General features: G+C 40.2%; 1 protein-coding gene across 1 annotated transcript; it reads right to left on the bottom strand.

Moving 5' to 3' along the window:
* Positions 1-643: 643 nt before the first annotated feature.
* On the bottom strand, positions 644-11,132 carry LOC145392094 (beta-1,3-galactosyltransferase 5-like). The gene is made up of 3 exons (XM_080266548.1): positions 11,030-11,132; positions 5,937-6,022; positions 644-1,453 (listed from the first exon to the last, which is right to left on the bottom strand). Exons 1-3 carry the CDS (start codon positions 11,130-11,132, stop codon positions 644-646), a joined length of 999 nt encoding a protein of 332 aa, XP_080122674.1.
* Positions 11,133-11,488: the final 356 nt, after the last annotated feature.

Here is an 11,488-nt window from a genome sequence, read left to right as displayed (position 1 = left end):
GCAGTTTATCTCCCCAGTGTCTGTAATACATATAATGTACATCGTCAATTTTTTGTGGTATATAATTTGGGTTTCTTACTCAGTCATACATTCATATTTACCTTCGCCAACGAAGTTGAAGGTTAAGTATTCGTCTGTGTCTGTCTCTGTTTGTATGCAAGATATCTGAAAAAAAAAAATGTTATCGGATTTCAATGAAATCTAGTGGGCAGGTGGGCAGTGGGTCAAGGAAGAGTTCATTAGATTTTGAGGTGGATCCGACTGCTGGCATATTCTAAATCTGTGCAACAGGGCAGACTAAGACATTGAAGTTACTGACTATGCGATGCTGGAAATTATTTGTCTGGTAGAAAGGAGGAATTACGGCAGCAAATCATATTCATCAACGTTGGAGGGGGTATGCACTAACTAAATACTTTTCAGTTATACCATATATTTAGCCAGCCAGTCTTTCCTGTGAAAAGACTCTTCATGATACAAATTTATTTTTTTTACTTTTCTTATCTTGTTGGGTAAAGGAAAAACAATGATAACACGAAGCTTGTCTTTAATGACTCCAACCATTTACATTCATCACACTCATCTATGTAACAATATTTTCCATTAGGAGAGAAAGGACCTTTAACCTCGCCAGGTATCAAGCTTAACAGTTAGCTCTTCCATCTAAGACCTTTTTATAGATATCAAACTGCTCCTCGTAGTTGACGTTATGAATAGATATAGTGTTTATGAGGACACAAATATCGGTGAGATCAACGCAAATATTTCTGAGGCTCAGCTCGCCAACCCGTCGGATCCCGAGGCTCTCGGCAATGATGCCTGTGAAGAAGACGTCCTCAAGTTTCATGTAAGGGGTGTCCAGGGCCTTTTGGTAGACATCCAGCACCACATCACTTGTTACAATGTACGCAGGACCTGTTAGAAAGCCAGGATATTTGCTCTTGTAGTAATTATTGATGCTAACGTAATATTTACTCCAAGGTAAACGCACCGGCTTCCAGTCTGTTACCAAACGGCCATACATAGTCCGTCTATCAACTGCTTTGTCCTCCAAAAAGGACAACAGCAACGGCATATTGATAAATACATCATCATCCGTCTTGAGAATGTACCTTATCTCCGAGCAATATGTCAGGACCCACTCAAACATGGCCAGTGTCTTAAGAGTGAGGCTGTCGTAATGGTCGACGAAGTTTGCTTGAATGATGTCCCCATACACCTCGTTCTCGCGGCCAATGCGTTCTTCCAGGTGCTGCCTCGCGCGGCCCACCATGAAAGCCATCACCACATCCCTCCTGCCCGCGAAGTGACCCCAGGTTTGTCTGACGGCGTTGCGGAGTTTTTCATTGCTGGTCGCTGTGGTGACGAAGATCAGAACCTTCAGATATCGACCACTGTCTTGGCACAGATTCTCTTGGGGCGTCCTGAACCCAGACTCGTACAAATCGCCAACCTGCGAATAGATATAGCATTATTAGCATTATCTTTATCAGTAATTCTACGCTTTACAGTTAATCTAAAAATAGCTAAACACATATAGTCTTTGTTAGGCTTAAGAGTGTTACATGGTATATTAGAAATAGTGTTATAATTTTAAGTTTGAGAGGGCAGAAGTGTTCTCATTACTGCACATGCGCCGTGTGGTGAGGAAGGTGTGGAAAAAGAGAGGTTTTGGCTTCTAATAGGCTGAGCAACAGAACATATGGCAAGGAGTTATGAAGTGTTTGTGATGTGTGGCCTTAAGTGATGAGTTGTTACGGGTCCAGCAGATGATATGGCCTGCTTTAGTGTGCCAGGAGATAATGCTGATGCGCGTCAGCTGAAGGATACATTGGGAAAAAAATGTGTACAAGTAATTAATATTTCAAGCACAAAGACGTGCATACTCACACGTGGTGTAGAACTCTTAAAGTGAATGCTGATAGAAGCCTAATTATCTTTGCCAAAAAGGTGAATTATTCGGTTTGGCTTGTCTCTCTGTCTGTCTGTCTGTTAGCAACATTATGGAAAACCTATTGGATGGATTTGCACCAACTTTAAGATAATGATTGAGGATCAAAAAGGGAACAAGTGATTGAATATTACATGAAAAAGGTCAGAGATGAAATTCAGAGTTATGAGAAACATGAAAGGAGAGATATGTGCTCTCTGAATGCTCTTATTGATAATGTGCTCATAGAATGATTCTCTGGTGTGTTATTGACACGAAACTTGTGAGAGGAAGGTGCATAGGATTGTTTATTACCTATTATTTGATTTTGCTATGCAGGTTGAAAATGAGTGGGTCATGGAAAAAGGAGGGTGGTAGTGAGGAGTCTTGTTAGGAAACATAATGAGAAAAAGAAGGAGCACTCACTGCAGTACCAGCGCCCACAAACTGGTCCAAGGGCCGAATATTTGACGTTGCCTCGTGACCCTGATCTTCGATAGATTACTCTCAAAGTGGAATTACTTTTTTCTTGCCAAGCCTATAACCCTTCCAACAATTCTGGTTCAGCCATCTGAGATGACTTTGCCCAGTGACCCTGATATATGACCTTTCCTTAAGGCATTCATCTTTGATTAATACTTCTCAAAATAGAGTATCTTTATTACTGGTTTAGCCAGAAGCCCTTCCACAAAGTTTAATCTACATCAAACAAAACCTGTGCAAGTTGCCCTCGTCATGTGACCTTGAACATTGACCTATTTTTTCACAAACTACAATGTCAACCTCTTGGCTGATCTTCAACTCAACCAACAAGCTTGATCGAAATAGGTTACAAATGTTTTGGTAATTTTGGTCACACACAAACTAACACGGGCCAAAATTTGACCTTGTCCTGTCACCTTGACCTTCGACTTACTGTTCACAATAGCAGTAGGTGTACTCGTGGCCTTACTCTTAATCTTTGCACCAAGTTTGATTAAAATCGGATGAAAAATGCTTGAGTTATTTTGTTAATACCCCCATCCCCCCTACACACACACACACACACACACACACACACACACACACACACACACACACACACACACACACACAAGGGTTGGACTTTTGGCCTGGCCCTGTAACACTGATCTTTGACTGATTACTGTCAAAGTTAATTCACTTTATTCTTGTCTTACCCTCAACCCTTCCTCCATATTTGATCTAAATTGGATGAAAACTGTTTAAATCGACTTTGTTGGGTCGGAGTTTGACCAGGCCCAGTGACCTTGAGTTTGACCTTTCTTTCTTAAAAAAAAAAAAAAAAAAAAAAAAAAAAGTTTCCTCATTGGTTGTCTTTCAACCATTCCACCAAGTATAGTTGAGTCGTATAAAGATTCTTTGAATTATTTTGTTACCACAAACACACACACACACACACACACACACACACATACACACACGCTGCTCACAAACATATAACCCACGTGCGTAGTGTACTATGTTTTGATTCTCGTGTGCCATGTGTGTGTGTGTGTGTGTGTGTGTGTGTGTGTGTGTGTGTGTGTGTGTGTGTGTGTGTGTATGTGTTGTAGCAAAATAAATCAAATTGCTTTCATCCGATTTTAGCCAAACTGGGTGGAAGAATTGAGCGTCGGGCAATGAGAAAATTCGATTGCTTTTTTTAGAACAATCAAAGGCCAAGGTTACGTGGCAAGAGATAAAGAAATGCGTGTGTGTGGGTGTTAACCAAATACCTCAAACAGTCCTGATCCGAAATTATGCAAACCTGATTTAAAGGACTGAGGGTCAGGGAAGAAGTAAATTTCTTGTTCTTTGGAACAATTGGTTAAAAGTCATGGTAACAGAGCACAGCCAGCTGCAAGTTTTTATTAGATTTAGACTGAACTTTATGGATATGTTTAGGATAATGCAAGAATAAAAGGATTCAATGCTGATAATATATATTCAGTTGAAAAGATTAAAGGAAAAAATAAAAGCTCAAGGGTGCAAGGGAAGGTCAGCCCAAACAGTTTTGATCTGACTTGAACCAAACTTGGTGGAACAGTTAAGGATCAGGCAATAACGATGAGATTTATTTTGGGGAATAATCAGTCAAAAGTCAAGGTCACTGGCAAGGCCAATGCTTGATCTGTGTGTCTGTGCTCGAAGAGAAATACTAAAACAGTTTTGACCTGATTTGGACCAAACTTGGGGGATGAGTTGAGGGTCACCCAAATTGGTTGACCTATTGTTTTCACGAAGAAAGACCCTCTGTAGACTAAACTTTGTGGAAGGGTTCGGGTTTAAACAAGGATAAAGAGATTCGGTTTTGAGAACAATCAGCCAAAGGTCAAGTTCACAGTGAAAGGTCAAAGGCCAAGGTCACCGGTCAAAGTCAACTGAAACAGCTTTGTTATGATTGCAGCAAACGTTGGTGGAAGGGTTAAGGACTTTGCACCAATGAAGTATTTGAATTTCGAGACTAATCTTCCGAAGGTCTGGGATTCAGGGCTAAGTAAAAAATTCGGCCTTTAGACCAGTTGGTGGGCGAGTGTTTTGCGCTCTGAATGCCCTTTCTTATTGTGGCTAAAATTTATGAAACAAGAAGCGGTGCCAAGGCACAGCAAACCCGTCCCCGGCAGTCACTTTAGTGCTGCCGTATAAACACAACATGATATCCAGTCAAAGATGTCACATATCAGATTTGGGGGAAATCTGGTGAAAATTGACGATTTTATGCTCATTTGAAATTCTAGGCCCGACCCACCTGACATTGACCCCCCTACCGCCATCTGAGGGGTCACCCCCCTGATGTACTGAGGCATGTTATAGGATGCAGATTTCAAAGATGCACCTTTAGGTTTTGGTTTCATGTCGATATAACGAATTTGAAAGGAGCTATGGAGAAAAAAAGATTTCCCCCCCCCGCCCCTTTTTTATATACTTTTTGGGCCTACAGTCTGGGCCTTGGCCCAATTTGGCCCAAATTTTAATCAGGTGATCAGAAGGTCATAGCCCATCATCGCACCTGTAGTTTGCGCGTAAAGTTGCTAACAGAAAGGCAGACAGACAAACAAACAGAAGGACAAACCGAGTGAAAACAATACCCGTCACCGAGCCCCTCTGGGGCGGGGACGGGTTACAGTGATTGGTGGTAAACAGTAAAGCAAAAATTATTCATTTTCCCATAGGAGAGGACGGATCTGGAGCAAGGCTACTTAGTCCTGGCTATTATTACATCCGGTTGGAGAGTATGAAGCATTCGAGTACCAGGCATTCACATATCTGCATGGTTTCCACTCGGCCCAGTAAACAGCTTTCCGGGCTACAAGAAAGCATTAGGCTTATCATTTAATGTAGTCTCAAGGTAGCACAACATTATGAGGATGGTGCTTCCTCATTTACCTAAAACCTACAGATGAACAAGCATAAAATTGAAAAAAGTAAAGGGTGGACCTAATATGAAAATAAGGCAAAGACTAAAAGGAAAAACTATACCATTACAGTAAAGTTATATAAGAAATATTAACACAAAAGTGGAGTGGAGGTGGCACGAAGACCTAAGGAGGGCTTCTGCTGATGTGTGAGATGGAACGCGGATAATAACATTTTCTACCCTACCCACCCCACGCATGTTTATGATGTTCTGTCCTCGCTAATGGGAGATGGAATTGCTTTTAGAAACTCGATGTGGGGGTAGACAGGAGCTGAATGGACAGGAGTAGGCAGGATGGTAGTGGGTGGTAGTGCTCGGTGAGGGTACGTTGCGCAGTAAAGGTCAGCATTGTAGATTGGGTTCAGTGCTTTTGGTGAATATTTAAATCAAAATTTTGTCCTAAAAATAACAAAGACTACGACGACATCAAGTATTCAAGAGTTGTCCCCATAAATCTCTTGCAGGTAACAACACTCATACATCACCATAATCAGTCTTTCATCCTCCATCCTCTTCAAAGCACTCTGTGTATATCTCACCACACCAACCTACACACAATATTGTTTATCTTGCAGGATAGCTTATTACCTTGATTCCTCTGAGAGCGTCGATGGCCAGTGAGAGTGAAGCATTGACATCCGGTGTTCTGTTCTCCATCATCTCCTCTGCTTCGTCTGAGGTATACGGGAAAGAACGATTAACCCCTTCAGTACCACGACATATACTTCAATTCTTGCTACCTCTGGACAACTTTATTCAGAGTAATGGGGAGACTTTTTGAACTGGAGGAGTTAGGTAGAGCTTTCATTAACTCCGTCACCACAAAAGGCCTCCCCTAAGATGAATATAATCGTCTGGTAATAACTATGGTACAATACAACAGTGCGTTGTGGTGGTGAAGGGCTAAATAATAAGAGACTGCAATAACACTCAAGGATCTGACTACCCTTAACTATGAACCAGGGTGGAGCTTGAATAATATTGTAAAACTTGGTGCTGTATAGGGAGCCTTCATGTGGCGACACCGATATAACCAAGCTGCTCCACTGCCCTTATACAATGCCCTATTCCCTGGAAGGAGAATGTTGAGCAGCAGAAGGAAAGCACCTTCCTCCTGCTGTCCACTGGGTTTGGGTTTAGATGAGCCTACTACTTCTACTGCTGCTGCTGCCGCTGCTACTACTACTGCTATACTACTACAACTACTTACCACTACAACTATTACTAGCACTGTAGTTGCTGCTACTATTATTGCTACTACCACCATTGCTACTACTAAAGCTGTCTTATCTAAATGTATCTGCCGAAGTAAAAGTGCCCGTGACTCTTTAAATGTACGTTTTTCCCCCTGCTAAAAACGGAAGTATGGTGATTGCCTGATTACTTTTCTTTTTAATATAAATGCAGCTACACCAGTAAAGGGAGGAAATTTACTGCGTACTTTGCCAATGGGAAGATAAAGAAAGCGTTAAGAATTACCAGGAGTATTATCCGAGCGTATCCTTACACATAGAAGGGGTTGACAGAAAATATTACATTAATAAACGGATTAACCAATGAAAAGTAAACAAATATCATGTACGGATGTGACGTAGCAACCTACCTACGTTACCTTGAAATTAGGATGAGAGAGAGAGAGAGAGAGAGAGAGAGAGAGAGAGAGAGAGAGAGAGAGCAGACTGCATTATGGGTCACTGTTGAGCTTATAACTTCAAACCGAGCATATGAAAACAGCGAATTATATGCGTGTAGTAATGAGAAGCCTGACACAGATGCAGGCACTGGAGTAGCAGCTGCACCATCAGGCTAATCTGTGCTTGAAGCCAGGTGACTGCAGGCTAACGTTACCCTTCTGCAGTCCACCATCCTCCTCTCAGGGCATAAGGAAGTAACTGAGGGGCGTTTGTACAACCAGGTTCCTCCACCGCCCGCCATATCAGTGCACCATATGAAGGCGTCCCTCTCCAGCGCTTCAGCAGGCGTTGGTGGTGTGAAGTGATGCAAGGGCCACAGCAGGTGTTTCCAGGGAGGGCATGTACTCTCGTCGGTGAAGGAGTCTCCCTGGTACCTCTTCTCTAGCAGTTTATTTTTGCTTACTATACAAGGTGATTCACTGCTCTGATGCCTAAAAATAATTGCATTTCTGTTGTCCTTGTGAATGAACCAATTTAAGTGAAATTTGATACTCATTTCTATCACGTTGTTACAATTGACATACAGTTGAATTTAATTTTGACACTGGTCTTCTTCGGCGTTTAACAGTATTTAACAGTGTGTTCCTAACTAGTGAATCTTCTGGGCAACGTATTCACTGGAATTGTTGCATTCTTTCTAATAATGTTTTCTTTTAGCAATTCAAGTGAGCTAACCTTCCTTTAAAATCTTTTTTCCTTAACGTGACTCCACAGCCAGGAAAAAATCTCGAGCAGTCAGTTATCAAATACGACGTGACCTGCTGCCCACTCAGCGCTGTACCGGTGGAAGAATCCCAGTTCGTTTCTGGCTTATGTCTCGTGAAATTAAAATGTTGGGGAGCTCCTACAAAACAGTACATAACTAACGCAAAATGAAGTTTGCAAGTGTCGAATTTCATTTAATTTCGTTCATCAATAATGGATATATTGTAAAAGCATTATTCTGTGGCCTCAAAGTAGTGAATTATCCTGTAATTAATAATATCATAGTCGATATTACAAAGCCACAAATTACAAAGCCGTATAAAAATGAGTTAGCTGAGAGGAGCAGGTGGACTTGCGTGGAGAGATGCAGACAAATGGGGAAGTGGAGGAAAGTTGTGGTGTTGATGTGGATGTCCTAGAAGGCATTAGGAGATAAAGTCTACGATGGTTTGGCTATGTGGAGAGAATGGACAATGGGAGACGGATTAGGAGACTGTATGTGAATGAGGTGAAAGGGAGGGAGGAAGTGACCGAGGATGAGATGAAGGAATAAGGTGGAAAGGTATATGAGAGAGGAGTGTGTGAGCTGAAGAGAGGACACAAAGATGGCAGAGGACAGGGTAACGTGGAGGCTATTTGTTCGTAGCCACCCATTACGGGATTAAGGCGTCAGGAATTGATTGAACATGATAAGGTCCAAGAAAACCTTCCCACCAGCTGACTCACATCACATCAGCATGGGTGATGGCAGTAGTAGTAGTAGTAGTAGTAATAGTAGCAGTAGTAGTAGTAGTAATTTAATCAGAAACGTGAACCTGGTGGACTGGAGCCGGAAACTGTCCTCCCCTTGTAACTCATCCCCCTCCTTTCGGGGGATAGGGAAGTCACTAAGGAACGTCAATATAATCTACGAGCTCTTATCAGGTGAACACAGCTAAAACTAAAGTGATATATATATATATATATATATATATATATATATATATATATATATATATATATATATATATATATATATATATATATATATATATATATATATATATATATAAAACATTTAGGTTTGGAATGAGTGAAATTAATGTTGATTATCTCGATACAGCCTTCAATTACAATGGCCTTTTTTCAGAAAGCTAAAAAAAAAAAAAATGAATTACTCATGCCAACACCACGACTTGCGAATTATTAAATAAGATTAGTAAGCTGGACGTATCAGTGGACGTCTGCTTCGACCTATATGAGAAGCCGTCTTCCTTGTTCTGTTATATGGATGTGGAATATGGAGATTTAAAAATACTCATCACCTAAATGTACCATGTTATGTATTCTTGAAAAAAAAAAAAATCCTGAAACCTAATAAAACTACATCAACTTGCATGCTGTACGGTGAAACAGACTTCCAGAATCCCTCAGAGTTAGTAGATAATAGAATGATAAGTATTTGGCACTCCACTGCCACAGGTAACAAGTGCATGATTCTGTTGTCCTGTGTAGATTTATTAGAAGTTTTGTATGATATGGATGTTTACAAATCCCTGTGGTTGGACAAACTAATTAAACTGATAAATTCCAGTGGCATGTCAAACTTATTTCCTGAAGTGATATTACAATTGGTTCAATAAATCATTTCAGTTTAGAACATGTGACATTATTAAACATAAATTGTCAGAAGAAACTTATAAGAACCTAGCTTGTATAATTTATAGAATGATGACAACTAATGTACAGTTACAGGACTATTTTCTAAGTCTCCCCAAAGAGTATACGCTTATAATATGCAAATTTAAATGTGGAAACCATAATATTACCTACTGTAAGAGGTACTTACAGCAGTGTTGATCTGGAGGACAGAATTTGGTCTTTATGTAACACAAATAGATGAAATTCACTACTTACTGAAGTGCCTCTCCTTTAGCAATGGCGGAAAAATATTAAGAAGACTACTACGCTGATGTAAATGTTCTGAAGACAGGTGAACTATTTAATAATTAAAAATATGCGACATAATTAAATCAAGCCAAGTTCATAAGGGGCGTTATGAATTACCTTAAGGAATATTAGCACTAGCTGTTTGTATCTTTGTTTTATGTTGTCAGAATCTACTATTATGTACTATATATAACTGTGCTCCAATAACCCGCTAGGGATCACAAGAATTAAAATAAACCTTTAAATCTCTAAACCCAGATACATGCGCCCCAATCCAGCACCATCAACAAGGCCTCACACACAAAACAAGCACTAGTTGAGAAGAATATAAATTATAATTTTTTTCGTTGTTTACGGATAAGAAAAATAGACAGGAAAAAGATATTCGGACAGAGACTACTGTTTTCATTAGTCTTATGCAGAAGATCATTTATTCCTCATAAACGGTAAAAAAAAAAAAAAAAAAAACATATATATGCAAAGTATATCGTAACCTGTGTGTTGATACCGTAAATAAATGAGTCAGTGGATGCAGGAAAATTTCGGGTTCTAAATGAAGGTAATAATGAAGAATGAAATCAGCAAATACGATGAACGAGAATGGAGTGTTGAAACAGCCAATGGTTAAGGATGGGTGTCCTGATGCAGTGTGTTTAGGGTCACAGTGAAGGGTAAATCATGGAATACAGAAGGGAGTACTGATTATAATGGATAAAGGGGTAAAGAGGAGGTAGGAAGCAACCAATTATCAGGAAGTGTAGTTGACGAGAAGACCTAGACAAAAATAAAAGCAGACTCAATACAACAGTTGGGGAGAAGCAGAATGCATATTAATTTTCGCATCGAATTCCACTAATGGATAACATCGCAGGGGAGAGGGATTCGAGCACACCGTCGTGAAAAAATCAACGAGAAAGAGACCGAGGGAGAAGGATATTGTGTGAATGAACATAAACAGACTACAGTATAAGGGGAAAGGGAGAAGCGTGATGGACAGAAAGGGGAGATCAAGTACGAATGGTAAGATGTCTTATTTTCATTTGGCGGAACTGAGCGACTCCCACAATTTGAATGCTAAATTATGGTTGCATGAAACTTGATCAGCTTTAGTTAACTGGAATGAATATCCTTGGTTACTAGTCATTTTAATTCTCCAGTCTCATTATACATGGTAAAAGGTGTCTGGGATCTTTATTAGGGGAAAAAAAAATACAAAAAGGGGGATAGGATAAGTTCTAACACTTGCTCACATTCTATAATCACCTTTTCTCCGACTCTCTCACTCTCTCTCTCTTACACCGTCACCAACTAGAGCCCACTGGTACTTTGTGAGAGTAATATGACATGACTCACCGTACTGACGTGGCCTGGCTTGGTTCATAACAAGGATGAAGACGAGGGTGATGAGCTCAAACCACAGGAGGTAAACACAGCACCGGATCTGCCCTCTCTGCATGCTGATCTCTGCCAGTCAAAGAAGGAGGAGGTAAAGACAGTGTTATAATTCGTCTAGCTTAACTTCGTAGATGTTTTCGTCATTTTGCAGTTAATTTCCCAAAGCTCACTGGCAGAAAAAGATGATGCTATTGCTCTACATCCTCTTCATTACCTTTTGTTTTTCTTTCGTAATTTGCACCATATTCTACCTTTCGCTTTTTGTTACAGTTCAGTATTTAAGATGGAGGGATGAGATTTTATGCAAAGTTAAAGTGAGCAGACTATATACTACGTTGTTTCCTTCTCTTGATTAATTTGCTTGTATTAGACATGGTTATACATTGATTAGTTGTGTGTGTGTGTGTGTGTGTGTGT

This window comes from Coenobita brevimanus, chromosome 21, assembly GCF_032717465.1.
Source record: "Coenobita brevimanus isolate Jiangsu-jjx chromosome 21, ASM3271746v2, whole genome shotgun sequence".
In the NCBI taxonomy this organism is placed as follows: Eukaryota; Metazoa; Arthropoda; class Malacostraca; order Decapoda; family Coenobitidae; genus Coenobita; species Coenobita brevimanus.
This window is presented reverse-complemented; position numbering and strand designations above follow the sequence as displayed.